The sequence below is a fragment of the Bombus impatiens genome, unplaced genomic scaffold, assembly GCF_000188095.3.
Source record: "Bombus impatiens unplaced genomic scaffold, BIMP_2.2 scf_0406, whole genome shotgun sequence".
In the NCBI taxonomy this organism is placed as follows: domain Eukaryota; kingdom Metazoa; phylum Arthropoda; class Insecta; order Hymenoptera; family Apidae; genus Bombus; species Bombus impatiens.
Window position 1 is genome coordinate 473,597 of NT_176825.1, and position 15,149 is coordinate 488,745.

The window sequence follows — 15,149 nt, forward strand, 5'->3', positions numbered from 1 at the left end:
AAAAAAAAAAAAAAAAAAAAAAAAATATCAAATTTACGGCAGCCTATCCAAACACTGGAGCGTAGTATTCAAAGTACGGTGGAAAAGGAAGCAAGACAAACGGATCCACGAAACATCCATCAACGCGGAAGAATCCCAGGGCGTGTGAAAGGGGTTGTAAAAATCTGCATGGCCGAGTTTAATATCGAGGAACAAACGATGATTCCCGTGAGCTGACAAACTCTCTCATTCCCTTCTTCTCTCTAATTCCTTTTCTCGATTGTACTCTTCGTTCTCTCAGCGGAAAATTTCTTTTCTGTTTACGACCGACTGATACCTCTCTTTCATCGGTAGATAGAAGACTAGAAAATAAGGCGCAAGGTGTACGTGGATCCTATCAGTGAGAATCATATACACCTGTGCCCAGTGGTCATTATCCTGTCTTCGTTTCTTCCATTTCCTTTTTCCTTCTTCTTCTTCCGTTCACCAGCAACGTAACACGGTAAAGAGGAGAACGAAAAAAGAGAAAAGAAAAGAAAAGAGATCCGAGGGATGGAAGGAGAGAATATTAAAAACTTTTTCCATAAAACGTCTTTGCGAGGCGAGACGCCGTTAGACCGAGCATGAAAGCTTTGGTTCCTTGCAGTTTCAAGCGTATCCTCGCCGGTTTTTCCGAATTAGTTCAGACGGTTTTCCGCGTTGCGCCTCCTATTTTTCTCGTTTTTTTTTCTTCGCCACTTGGGCCGCGGGCGAAATGAGCGCACGGCCCCTTTCGTTGTGGATAAACGCGGCACAGGGCTCGAGAAGAGGAAACCCCGGGAATAGTAAAATTTAATTTCGACCATTTTTGTTGTGCATCGCGCCAAGTTATTTGGCATTTCGAGGAAATGCTCGGCCTTGAGATTATCGGTGGAAATTCGCGATGGTTAATAACATTGAAAGGAATGTTCGTGGAGTATTTTTAATAGAAATGAAAGATAAAACGAAGGATACAACGAGAGTTTATGGATGTGTGTGTGTACAGGTGTAGATACTTAGGGAGGATGGGAATTACGACAGACTAAAATCTACTGGAAAGTGTGGTTTGAAGTTTCAAGCTCAGTCTGAAGCTGAGATGTGGAATCACGATGCAAATGTTTATTTCATTTGGTTGAAACTTAGTCTTTCAGTAAATACTAAGAACTTCGCTACATATTTCTAGAAATTTAATACGAAGAATTATCACTATCATGAAAAAATATTTCAATAGGAAAGAGAAATATTTATTTTTACCAAAAATTCAATTCTAATTGTGTATATTGAAAATTGTATTAATCGATAGTAGAAGAATGATAGCTTGTAAGGTATCGTGGCAAATATTCAGAGGAATAAAGCATACAGATCGATAAGAGCACGTTGACGTTATCGAAAGGTTAATTGGAAGTACGTGTTTGCGATTGCTTGCCACTTAATTAAGGAAACTGAATACGTAAATATGATTAGGAATGCGATTGAATGCGTAACAAATTAATTAGGTATGATATTTAATTGGTGAAAGGTGTGTGAAAGCTGACGATAGAACGAATTATACGACATGCTTGAAGAAGATCTGAAACACTTGAAGAGTTCATTCAAATTCAAGTGTAGCTACTTACTATACGTATATGTAATTACGAAGTACTATCGAACATGGAGGATCAGAATCATCTACAACGATTACTTTTCTGAACTCAAGAAGATTGTCTTGCCTTTTCTTTTAATTTAAAATTTAGCTTCTACTGCATTTACTTTGAAGAAATACGAAGTAAAGGAACGCATATCTTCCACGTCTATCAAGACAAATACTATTTTTATCTATTAAAAAATTCTCAGTGAAATAATAAAGAGAAGTCAAATAAAGGAATATCTGCTCGTACTTTCTTCCATAAAGAAAAATTCTCTTCTACATCAATTTCATTCCAATAGTAACTTCATTATAGAAACTCTTTATGATACTACTACCGCCGTTTCCATTATAGCAATAGCACTACTTTCAACGCGAAAACCATTACGTTGCACGATTATCCTCGCGTAATATGAAACGAAAGAAAGATATCACGTACTCCCTTTTTCTTCGCCTTTGTTTCTTCCCCTTTCTCTTCGGTGCATTGTGTCTCTTTGCCCATCTCTCCATTCCAAATTTCTCGTTCGTTCGAACGGTTCGCCAGGGCCACCAGGCGAATTATAGCGATTTACGAGCGTTGATTTACGCTCGACAGATACGTCGATTCCAACGCCTCCAAATTATCCTCTCGAAGAGTCATTAAATAATCGAGGCAACGTTTCGTCAACAAATAAACTCCCTTCGACGAGCCGTGCGAAACAGCCAGAAGAACGACGTCGTCACGACCATTGATTTCGGGAGGAGAACGCGCGAAGTCAGTTTTCCTCGTCGCGAAGAAGTTGGCAAGTTCGCTCTGATGGATCTCGATCAACGTGCAACCCATTCATCTCGTACACGACGTCGAAACAGAGCTATCTTCTGACGCTCGTCGTCCTTGTTCTAAATCCCTCGATCGTGTTCTTTGATGTTACACCTCCTCTTCTTTTCACTTTTTCCTGCTCTTTTTTCCTTTCTTTATTTCCTCCGGATGATTGTCTGCATCTTTTCTTACGGAGTTACGGAGCAATGATAGAGTTACGTGGAAATTGAATTTTTGTTGCGGCTGATAATCCATAAGATCTGCTCCTTCCTTCTTATTCTCGTAGTTTAATCTTCTTTATTAGTCTTAATAGTTATCCTATTTTTGGCTTCACTTTTGTTATTGTTCCGTTTCTCCGATAGTTTTGATTTATTTTCTCCGTTGTTTCTAGTAATTATCGTAATATATTGCTTTGACTTGTTGCTCTTCTTTCTCTTACGTACAGTATTTTCCGTATTACTTTTAATAGTTATTGTATCTTTGCTTCGAATTTTGTTATCCTCCTTCTTCGATGGAATTAATTTTCTTTTGTGTTTATTGCTTTTAATAGCTATCCAATCTTTTTATTTATCGTTGTTGTTTGCCTTCTTCGACCGCTTAATCCTTAGAATATTCGAGCTATGATTTCCTCGGATAGAAAATTTCTGAGAAACTGTGCCAAGTCCTACTACTAATTAACGTAAGAAACTTCGAACTTTTAGCAAAAGGACGATAATATTCAATGAACGATGAAAAAATAAATGGCATAAAAATTGAATAACAGAAGAAAATCTATTAATATGGATGTTAAATATTTATACGTTTAAAAGCTTGTAACTTCGTTCTTTCGACGGAGACGAACCATTTCCCGTATTATTATTTATGAAAGAGGTTTGGAAAATTTACCAACAACTTTTTAACTTATATAATTCTGAGAAAGATTTGAAATATTTCCGTCAATCAGTATATGTATCTTTCCAAACATCATTTCTCGGATCACATTAGATCACATCACGTGTTTACACGCTGTTACACGAGATTATTTTAGCAGAAGTAAAATCTTGCATCCGGTAGTGTAAATGTTTCGAAAAACACATGAATCTTGTTTGAATGATATTAAGTATCGTTCGAGGCAGCTTTACTTTCAAACAGAATACAGATTATATACAAATTTCCCAAAAATAGCCGTGTATATCATCTATTACTATTTTCATCTCCATTGCGTTCTGTGTGTACTAAGCAAATTTCAAAAGAAAATAAAAATAAAAGAGGAGAAAATATCTTCAAAATCAGCGAGTCACTCTAAGCAAAGACACGATCAATTTTCTATCGACTATCGATCAAAAAATTCCATATAATATACTGTATAGTAAATCAATTTTATGTTAAAAAATAAATGCAACAGAGATATGAATATCTCGCAAGAAGACGAAAAACAGAGTATATACAGAGGAAATATAACGTTCACAAAGATTAAGTATAATCACCACTATCACCGTCTCACAAAAATATTTCTCCGATTCATCTTAAACTTCACAAAAGCATCGTCTCAATGCATTAACACATCACGACGAAATTTTCACTGGCAGTCAATTCGCGTCTTTCAATAATTAACTGTGAGTCACTGTTTAATTTCCCTTTTTCGTTGAAGTATTTCTCCATTTCTTTCTACTGGCAAACTATATCAGCACGATTAAAGCAATGTTCTATCGATACAATCTTCACCGCTAACTAATCTCTCTGATCGATTTTCAATTTTCAATTACATCGTGGAGACAATCGTGCAACTTTCATGAACGATTAACAAAAATTCCTTGAATCCTCGTCCAAGTGTTTTTAACTCTCGCCAAAATGTCTCTGTAACTTGATAACAGCGCACGTAAGCTTCGATACACAAAATCTTGGCTAAAATTCGATCCATTCGCCAAACTATCCTCTGGAAATTGAACTTTCGAATAAAACGACACGCGATATTGATGTGAAAAATGGACGTATCTGATCTGACGTCAGAGAAAAAATGGAAAGTCTCGGTGAAAAGAGGCAGACATCCCTGTCGTTTTGAGCCTCCGGATAAAACTAGTTCGCGGATGGCTGTTGAAGCCCGTTAGCCCTCTCCTTCTTTCTCCGTCGCGCGCGCGACTATTTAAATCTTTTGTAATAGCTACTGGCCAAGACGAGCTTCCACCAAGATTCTGTCGTCACGTGGCGACAAGAACGCTGTCCATGTTCAGCTTTCGTAGGATGTCTCCGCTTCGAGCATCTTCTTTGGGGTGGTTTCGGTGGTTTCTTGGTGGTTTTAGCCACTTGAAATTTGTTTCTCAAAATTTCCAAATAGCAAGAGAGTAGTTTTCTAGAGTTGGAATAGTTGTTAGAGGCTGGCCTTTGGTAAAATGTCGCCCTCTGACGAATTTCTTCTTATGGCGTCGATGATTTTTCTTTCGAAGAAATTTCCTCCAAGTTTCTTTTTTCTCTCTTTTTCATCGTTTGTTATATATGTTTGTTGTATATTTTTTGTTGTCGATGATTGATAAGGTTTTTGAGAGCGACACGAAGAGCATTTTAAAATGTAAATTAATGCTTGGTGACGGCGTACGGAAATTTTATAACGTTAACGAAAAAACTTTTATTGTTTGGATAAAATTAAATTGAAATCTTCCAGGAAAGAGATTTCCGGTAATCTTCTATCATTTGCTTCGATATATTTTTCCGCTAATTCCTATATTTTAGCGATGACAAGTTCTTCGAAAAAGTGTTCTTTATACAAATTGCGTGTCAAGTATCATCGATCTTTGTATAAAAAGAACTTAAAAAACAATTTTCCTATATCTCGATTCTCACGATAACTACAAGTTAAATTAATCGCTGCAAAAATAGCTCATCGTTAAGAAAACCAGACTTTCCTTTTTTTTAGTGTTTTTTTAAACATGCTCTTGCCATGCCTTAAAAATAATCGTAAAAGTACAATCTGCTGTTATTTTAAACAAAACACAAAACAGACACTCGTCTTTTAAACACAGAATCTCGGGAGTGGCTGAAGAGCTCAGGGGAAAACTGATACAAGTGAGAAAACATTTCAATTACAAGGACAACGAATAAATTTGTGTTTTATAAAAATATTTCTGTTTATTCTGAAACATTAAAACGTCAGATGTTATCGTTATCACGAAAAAACATATTTCCACTAAGTAGTCTCTGTACATAGAACAATTACTCTCAAACATTCGTTTTAAACGAACGTTTCATTTTGTTTGATTTCGAAAATCTGTATCCTTTACTACTTAGAAATATGTCATACAAATAATGCTACATATAAATCATGCCATATGAAAAACAACTACACTTGTATTATTTTTCCACCAAGTTCTTCAACGATACCTGTTAGTAAAAATTATAACTTTTGGTAATTTCCTAGAATATACTTTAAAATAGCGCAATTCGCTCTTTTTAACGTTAATTACCTTCCAAAGGTTCGAAGCGCGAGTTGTGATTTAAACAAAATTACAACAGTTACACAACATGTTCATCAAGTTCTCCCATTTTACCTAATACTAAAAATAATAGCTTTTATCGATTTTTAAAGGTATTGTTTAAAATAGCCTATCCAAGTCTTCCTAGCGTTGCTTTAACTTTAAACATTCCTATTCAATTTCAACCCCGACGTCTTAGCAGTTCACTCATCTCGTGGCAACCACCAACTGACAGAGAAATAAATTTTTCGGTGTCTCAGATTTCATCCAACGTGATACGGCTACCGTGACGCAACACACGCCCTTTTCCCCCTAGGCAAAAAACACACGCATGAAAGAAAATACGCAGCCTCTAGGATGACGAATCGTTGATTAGGACGCGGCACGTTTCCTTCACGCTGCAATGTAATCTGTCAAGCGTTTTAAAAACGCCTGAAAATAATCCAGCGTGACGCAAGGGGCTGTATAGCTCTCGCTTGTCGAGTTTACAAGCTCCCCATGAAATTCTGAGATACGTACAGGTAGAAATAGTATGAGCACCATGACCAAGAGGCGTGGAAATTATGGAGAATAGTGATCAATAGAAATTCGGTTCGAATCAAATAATTTTTACAAATGTTTCAAGTCTGTATGTATTTGGTGAGTCTTTCTTTTACAGACCTATCTTTTACAACGATGCATTTTTATACAAATATGAAACCTTATCTGTCGAACGTTGTGATCTTTATTTTGATAGAACAAAATGGATTCCTTATAAAACGAAAGAAACTTTTCGGACGACCTAATACGTAGATAACTTTGTCAGAGGTTTATTATAGAGATTACAGAGAATTACTATATTAGGAAGTATTTTTAGATGAACTTCTATTTTCTGAGAGATTGATTCAATCGCTGTGTTATAGTAACGCAGACAATAAATTGCAAATATATATAAAGCGATATTTTCTTTAAACCAATTTTTGTTTCCGGAGAAAGTTTGTTGTTGCATCGATATTAATTACATTTTTAATGAACATGTCTAGATCACTGTGATAAAATTAATTGGAAATATTGTACAAGATATTTTTATATTTACTTTACTGGTGAGAAATAAAATCTTGTTTTGGAAGAGATTGATTTTGAAAATTTGTTCCTCCTATTTCGATTCCGTAGGATCTATGAGCAAGCATTATTCATTCCATTTATATTTGTTGGTATTCATAAAATTGTATTTTGCATATTATCACTCTTAACGGAATGACAATCAATAATTATGATACATTTATATGAAATTTCTCTATATTCATAATTTATTTGTATAAATAATTAGAACTACCCTCATTCGTGTTTCTTAACAGGTAATGTGATTTATAATTTGACAGAAATAAGAATGTTGAAGTAAACTGAGATACATCGGAAATTAAGATTTCAATATTTGTGATGAGAAATTTTTGCGCGAAATATTCACTTCCTATTGATTGTACGTAGTAAGAGTTTATCAGGATTGAAAAGCTATCAATTCACTAAGAAAAGCTGAAGACTAGGTTAAACGATCGAGTTAAGATATGAAAAGGTGAAACAAATTTCAATAACAGTTTCTCAGGAAACGTAAAGGATAATAAAGTTCGAGGCCTGAATCCACTTCGCCAATTTACAATTCTGACTCATTATTACAAACTCAGCTTTCAACAGCGTTGAAACCTTATCAAAATCTTTTTATTCTATTGTATAGTTAAATAATGATACTTCATTAATGTTTAAGACGCACCATATTATCTTTATTTTTAATATATATAACTGTTAGAATATATAAAACATTAGAATAGAATTAGAGTAATATTATATGGAAAAATAAAAAATATTTTAAATAAAAAAAAAACAAACTTGTCTGTACGTAACATTTCAAAATTCTTTCAAAACTTATCATGTTCAAGAGTTTCTTTAGACACTTAAACGTGAGTATGAAAAGAAAGTTCTACAAATAAAAAAGCTTTAGAAAATATTTCCAAATTCATGCTTATTTTCTTATCGAGTTTTCTAATAACGTAATGAAGATTGCTCAACGTGAACATTTCATGGTGTTTAATAACTGTGTTTGATTTCGAAGATACGTTTTCTCCCGCTCATATGAACGGCGCTCTTCAAGAATCGGTATAGAGACGACATCTGGATTTCTAGAGCTTCGGTAGAACAAGCGTTTGCCGTGGGCGGGCATTGCTGCCAAAACAAAGCTTTTCTTGGCTCGATGGATAAACAAATTTTGAGAAAATAGCCGGCTTTTCGCAATTCTTCGCCGGCATGAAAATATTCGACACGTTCTAAACGTTTCATCGTTATGTTGTATTTGTTCAGAAATTAATTATCTTCCATCCCCCGCTACCTTCTTCCTACAGTACATCTTTGCTCCTTCAACTTATAACATTTGCGATTAAACATTTAGAGAACATTGTTACTTTGTATTTGACTTTTCATTTTCTGATATTATACCACCTAATGACAAAATCCGCAATCATTTAGTTGCCAACCCAATAGTATTATCATTTTGGTATTCTTTGTTATGCAATTTTTTCAAAGATCTTTTGTTATATTTTCATTAGGCAAAACCTGCAATTAGTTTGTTTATATTTTACTTTGGACATAATACGAGGGTCATAGTAACTTTATTAGTTTCACCTTTTTCCTAAATAAAACGTGTTTTTATACAACAAAAAAACTTTATCTCTTTAATATTCAAAGGCATTTTTAAAATAATAATTATAGATATTCATTTTTATTGGAGTTTTAAATAGTTAGGATTTACGAGCTATTTAGAATTTAGGGCATAATAAATTTGGAGAGACCATGTTTTCATTACTATCACACTGACAAATTTTCCAGAAAGTTTCATAGAGCTCTAGAACACGTAACACGTAACATCTAAATCTTCCTTATGACTCGAATATTTTTCTCATGCCACAAACACCATTATCTCTGCTTATATAATCAGCCTGGTTACCAATATATTTTGACCTAAAATGTTTAGATAATACATAATGCACGTTTGTTCTCCGGAAAACTGGTAGATAAACCAAATCTATATCATAAATTTCTATCCGCACCGCTGCCAAAGGTATTATTCTTCTATATTTGACTGCTTCAGAAAATTCCACGAGAAATAAAAACAATTAGTACACTCACCATCATCGGAATCATTCAGTCATTGGTTTAAAATAGTAGCGAGATCCATTAAATCACTATTTTACATTTATTCACTTGTCTTCGTTCTTCTTCACGATGATGAAATTCAACAAAATTTCTTTCGCGAATCGAAGACGAAGAAAAATTCGATTTTCCATCTTCGAATTTTTAGCACGATACTCTTTCTAGTATTTTATTTGTATTTTGCCTTATACAAATATCAATTTATACTGTACGTTAGAGGTAGTATAGGTTGAAGATTTTGCAAGATTTATAACGGATAATTATGAAAATATGTTGAAAAATTTGAGAGCTCGAGTGACTGGAACTGCGACAGCTGCCGGCCGGACACGAAGTTGGCGCGTTTGGCTAAGTTTCGAAAATAGTTCGCACCGGATTCGACGATGGTGTGTCTATTTGTAGCATAAAACAACCAGTCAGACCCGCCACGTTTAATTTACGAAACTCCCTAGCGATCTAGTAAAAACTATCTCCTCTTTCAGAAATATCATTTTTATTCTTCTTGTTCTTTGTTTTATCTTTTTCGTAATGAAACATTATTTTTGATTTTTCATATCTTAACTTCGTAACTTTAGGTATACAACCTTTTCCAAAACATTGTAAAGTATGATATGGCATTATCTCTGTTTCATAGTCGTTTCTTTTATTTTGAGAATATAGCGAGACTTTCGATAAGACACAAAGTAAAGTAGCTTAAAACAGCTTTTCTATGCTTTTGTCTGAACACCCTTCACTTTATCTAATATCCAATTATTGCCGAATGCTCTTTATTTTTCGATATTACCGAGCGTTTTTTCTCTGATATCCCACCTTTTATCTAATATTCCCCGTAAATAATAATTGAAAAATTTTCTGAAAAGAAGGATCTCTATGATCCATGACGAACACGTATGTACCGAGCACATGTTTTAGTCAAATAGTTAAATTACCATTATATTTCTCTGAGACATAAACAAAGAGGAAAGTTGATTAAATTTATCAAAATGATAAATTCAAACTAGGTAATACTAAAGCTGATTACGTAATTACGTAATATTCGCTAATATTAAGCAACTAGAACTGAGACATCCGATGCAGTTTTGTCTCATGGAATTTTTTTCCAAGAACCTTTTCAATTCCGCTATATGCATTATAAACGTGCGGTACAGAATTGCTGAGCAGGAACAGCCCAGAACAATAATTCCGACCTATGCTAACATAGTAATCCGGTAATATCATAAACTCTTTACCTTGCTCTACTTCAGCGTTAATATGAATAGTCCTCAGCCTCAGCTCTTCGTTCTCATAAATCATCCCTCTCGAGGACTTCCGGTCGAGCTTCCTGTTTGGTTTTACGCTGCAGTCTCTCCGCCTGGCCCTCAGCATCCCAGCGCCACCAACTCTGACACCAGTACCCGCCATCATTTCATTAATTCGATAGTGTCACAATCACGATAAGTTAAAAAAGAAGCGAAATATAAGAGAAGAAGAAATTCACTTCACCTAAGTGTTCCTTAGTCTACCGATTACAAACTCGTAACATGTCCTTTTTTTTTCTTTAAACTTAAACTTCTTTAGGATTAAACTCACTGTTCTCGACGCAGTCGTTTTCGAGTGAATGCTAATAAGCAAAAGAATATGTTTTATGGGGAACAAAGAGGGACGTTCCGTTGGTTGATTTTTACTTGTGTCTTCTTGTAGCTTTACGATCAGCTGTGAGCCATTTCATGCAGTTTGTACTTTCACTTGATGCCCGTGGACGCGTTAAAACATATTGCGCCATTAAGAAGCGAGTTTAATGTCTTGAGAGAGAGAGAGAAGCAGCGTGTTCAAGTGGCGTTTAATCTTACGTGAAGCTTTTAAATTGGATTTGCGGCGCTGAACTTCCCTCAGATTTTCTTCTTTATGGGCTTCTCTCGAAATTTTTCTTCCTTCCAACTATCTCCAATCGTTCTTTCCCCAATCTTTTTGGGATATTAACTTTCGCGTCTTTTAATTTCCTTCTCTATTAATTTTCTTCCTGCTTTAGATGCCATGCAACTTATTTCAGTTTTACCAATATAATTAATATCGATTTCGAATTGTATTTTAGATGTCTGGAATCATTTTGTATCTTGGAAATTGTCTTAGATTTTATTCCTGCTTCTTCTATGTTCTTAAATAATTGCATGTCAGTAATTGCAGGATTTCTTAATTTCCCTCTGTTAGAATTCCATCGAGTTAAATAATCAAGTTAAATAATGATTGTTTAATTTCTCACTTAAACCTCTCTCAAGCCTGTTCTTCTCACTTTTCCTTTTCTAAATCTCTCAAGATTTCATATTTCCCCAGATTTTTCAGAGATATCTGTTTCAGAATCTTCGCTTCGATCATATCAGACTTTTTCTTCTCTTTTCTAGAACCAACCTCACGCTCTTAAATTCGGCCCAAATTCTATCCCGCTTCTAAAATTTCTCACGTGTATTATACTCTCTCTCTTTCTCTCTCTCTCCCTCTCTCCCTCTCTCTCTCTCTCTCTCTCTCTCTCTCTCTCTCTCTCTCTCTCTCCTACCACTCCTCTATCATTCGATTTTCAACTTCACATACACCTTTCACTTCCTCTGGCCTGCAAACCATGAACCGGAATAAGAAAATTCCATCCAACCTACGCCCTCGTTCTCAAGAATCAACGTCCATAAAAATGGGCGTAGAAATTCCAGAAAAATTGCAAGTTGGATCGAAGCGTCGCGCGACCAGCTCGATCGTAAGACAAGGCCCTTTTCAGCGGAAACGGCATGCTTTCCATCGAGTTGCCGCGCGTCCGCGCCAAACCCGAAAGAATTTGCATCATCCGTTCGTTTATCACGCGTTGTTCCTCCGGTGCAATTTGCCTGCCCATTATTCAAGCGTTTATCAGCGTTTTCGAGCACCCCAGCCCCCCTCTCCTCTTGCACGCCGCTTTTGTCCTTGTGTATTTCTTTCAATTTATTCGCGCGTCCTCCGGCATTTTATCCGAGATGTTCCGCCGCTTCCGGTTTCCCTCTCGCTTCGATTCGCCGGGATTTATTCGCGCCACTGATCCGAATTTATCGCGCACGAATTTTTTCTACCCCCACAAGTTGCTGTCAAGGGTCGAAGCTGGTTTTCCATGGGACTTGGGACCAACCGTTTCCAGTGAACTTTAAAAACATTTGCTGCTTCCTTCGTCTCTTTTTGTTACCGGATTCTTTTTAAATCCTTTTTAGAGTGGATTTTGAAGAAGATTCCTGTTGGACATTAGATCGCATTCTCGATTCGATTTGATATTTGAGATCGCTAGGTCGGTTTTCTGACGTAGTTACTCGTTGAGACGTTGAAGATTTTCAATATCAAATTTCTTTTCCATGATATCGATATTTGTTGAGAATTAAATATTCGAGTATTCGAATCTAATTAGAAGGTTAATTCCGTCTTCCTTTCGTTTTTGTTGCTTGAAAATGATTCGATGGGTAGTTGCAACGCTGTTGTGATTCCAATGGTTTTAAAAAATATCTTCTGTGCACAAGATTCTTCAAATTGATCTTCAGAAAGTCTACAGATATATCCGAGTTAAATTAAATCCTTCGAGTTATCTTCTAGATCCAGTTTGGATAGATTCCTTTGATGACTGGATCATTTCTCTGAAAAATAAAATATTAATGTTACTTGTTGCAATTATTAATGTTGTATAGATTTTTAAAAATCCAATTCAGATTAACTTACCTACACATTTCGTACGTAATAAATTTAAAAGACGTTTGAAAGAAATTTTGAAATTTCAATGTTTCGTAGTTAGTCTCTTCGAAGTTAAAAAATTTGTTTCTTAAATACGATAAATTAGTAATTAGTGATAAGTAGATAAATAGTAGGATTTGAAATATATAATTCAAGGTTTCTAACGATGATTAATTGTAAGTAAATAATTGTACAGGATTATTGTGGTAACACGCGTGGGAACTCGTTTCGATTTAAACAGTTTATTTCACGGCGCGTTGAGCACGAGAAACAACCGAAACGCAACTAAATAACATGCAATCGGCTAATCAGCTTGAGCACTGAAATCGAACAAAGTGCTCGGATAATCAAAATTGTAATTCTTGCCTAAATAAACCGCTGAATGCAATTAATTGGGACAAAATCAGTGAAATATTGAAATTAAATTCGAAAATTATTTGTTTATAATACGCATTTCCTGTATGCGTTTGGTATTATTCGAATTCCATATGATATTTTCAAAAAACGTCGGAATACATGATTCAGAATTAAAAGAACAAATTGTAGTAATATTCTAATTTAAAAATTGAACCTTAAAGACTTTCCATAGAATATTTTACCGTAGAATACACTCCCTTATGCATTTCGACTACTTATTTATTTCGAAGTTCGTTTAGTAGCAACCAATAGTTGTTTTAATACAGTTAGAGCTTGAGAATTAGGTCATGATAATAATAAATTCAAAAGATAAAATAGAAAGAGAAACTCATTATTTTATGTGAAATTTACGAACAAACAAAAACCTTCTTAATGTACATTAAACAATGAAGGAAAAAATGCAGAGATAATTATCATATAGCAGAGATATTATTTGGAAGGAAATAATTAAAAAATCTCCTATAATTAAATGTAATATCTGACCAGAATAAAATCCGTAATCAAGATACATTTTTATATTCGCGAGTGAACAAAAAGTCCTGCTTGATAAAGATCAAATAACGAGTATTAAACGCAGCTACAGCCATCATTCCATATATATAAAACTATTTCAAACGAAGCAATTGAAAATAAAAATAAGTAGACTAGTAGTGGAATCGTGTCTATTTCCTATATCTGTTCGCTTATTTTCGTCTCCGACTGTATCGAATATATCCAATTGTTCGCGTTCGTATCTGTCTCATATATCGTGTTATATATGTATCATATTCAAAGCATTAACCCTTTCGCTACGGGCGGCTTTTCCGCCGCGTCAAAACAGTGCACAGTGCGCGAGGAAGATCGTCAGCGGCCGCGTTTACGTCTCACTGCAAACCGAGCTATTCTGACGGTGTTTTTCGAAGAAAAACAAGTTTCCACAAAACAGAGTATTTATAACTTCTTAACTTTTAATTACAATTTGGAAACAAAAAGATTACAGAATATAATAATATGATATAATATAACATAATTGTATGATACTAATAGCTTTTAATAATGGTATTGCGTATGGTATTTTTCGAAACATGGTGTTACACATAGGCTAACATGGCAAATCTGGTACTGGTATCGCGATTCGCTCCACAGTTCTCATCAATCGATTATAATCGACAACACACTTTGGTTTTTGAATCATTTTTTTGCGTGCGATAATGACGTTTCATGTGAACAAATTTTTCATTGTACAAAGAGGATAACATATACACTGCCCTCTTGTCACACCATCTTATTGTTAATGAAAAGCTTGAGGATGTATTAGGTTGTCCGAGAAGTTCCTTTCATTTCATGAGGAAATAATAAACGCACAATTTTTTTATTTTATATTATTTTGCCGATTTACGTACGATCGATTTTGTTCTGTTGATAACACCGCGACATTTCACAGACTTGGTTTCGCGTTTATATGAAGTTGCAGTGTTGTAAAAAACACGTTTGCGAAAGAAAGACACTTTTCGGACAACCTGATACGATACTCGTCGTATGTACAATACGCGGCATCTTACGCACAGCGACTATAGCCGGCCGTATTGGCGAAAGGGTTAAAGAAACTTGATTGAAAAAGTTCGCTGTAAACAGCATTCCGGCGAAACGAAAATCAGCCAAGTAGAAAAGCAAAAGCCGAAAAAAGAAGATCGGGTCCGGCACAAAGAGCTAACCAACCGCGATGCCGAGACGTGGAAAACACTGCTAAAGACAAATCGAATAAACGTGTGTTCAAAGGGCTCTCGTATACTATGAAATTGAAGCCTTTCCAGGGAAAAAAGCAGCGAAATAGCACGAAAATGAATTATTCACGGAAGAGAAAATGGGAGGGAAGCAGCTTGAAAAATTTGCTGGGTCGAAAATCCAGGTCGACCGCAGCTTCATCTTGGTTTCAAGCGTTCCCTGGCGAGCTGTCCCGAGGGATGGTCGATTAAAGCGTTCGCCGGCGGGCCGATTC

General features: G+C 35.3%; 2 protein-coding genes across 6 annotated transcripts in view; one reads left to right on the forward strand and one right to left on the reverse strand.

Moving 5' to 3' along the window:
- Positions 1–15,149, forward strand: part of LOC100749595 (tyrosine-protein kinase transmembrane receptor Ror) — a 356,505-nt gene that overhangs the window by 118,662 nt on the left and 222,694 nt on the right. The window lies entirely within an intron of this gene.
- LOC105680879 overlaps positions 1–15,149 on the reverse strand; it is a 59,447-nt gene that overhangs the window by 27,642 nt on the left and 16,656 nt on the right. For 2 of the 4 annotated variants that reach the window (XM_024368219.2, XM_012386621.3), the window contains exon 3: positions 10,273–12,660. In XM_024368219.2, the coding sequence (XP_024223987.1) occupies positions 10,273–10,447 (175 nt within the window). In that variant the 5' untranslated portion in view covers positions 10,448–12,660. Of the gene's footprint in view, positions 1–2,060; positions 4,484–9,022; positions 9,396–10,272; positions 12,661–15,149 lie in introns of those variants that run through there. The other 2 variants (XM_012386624.3, XM_012386622.3) reach the window with 2 other exon arrangements.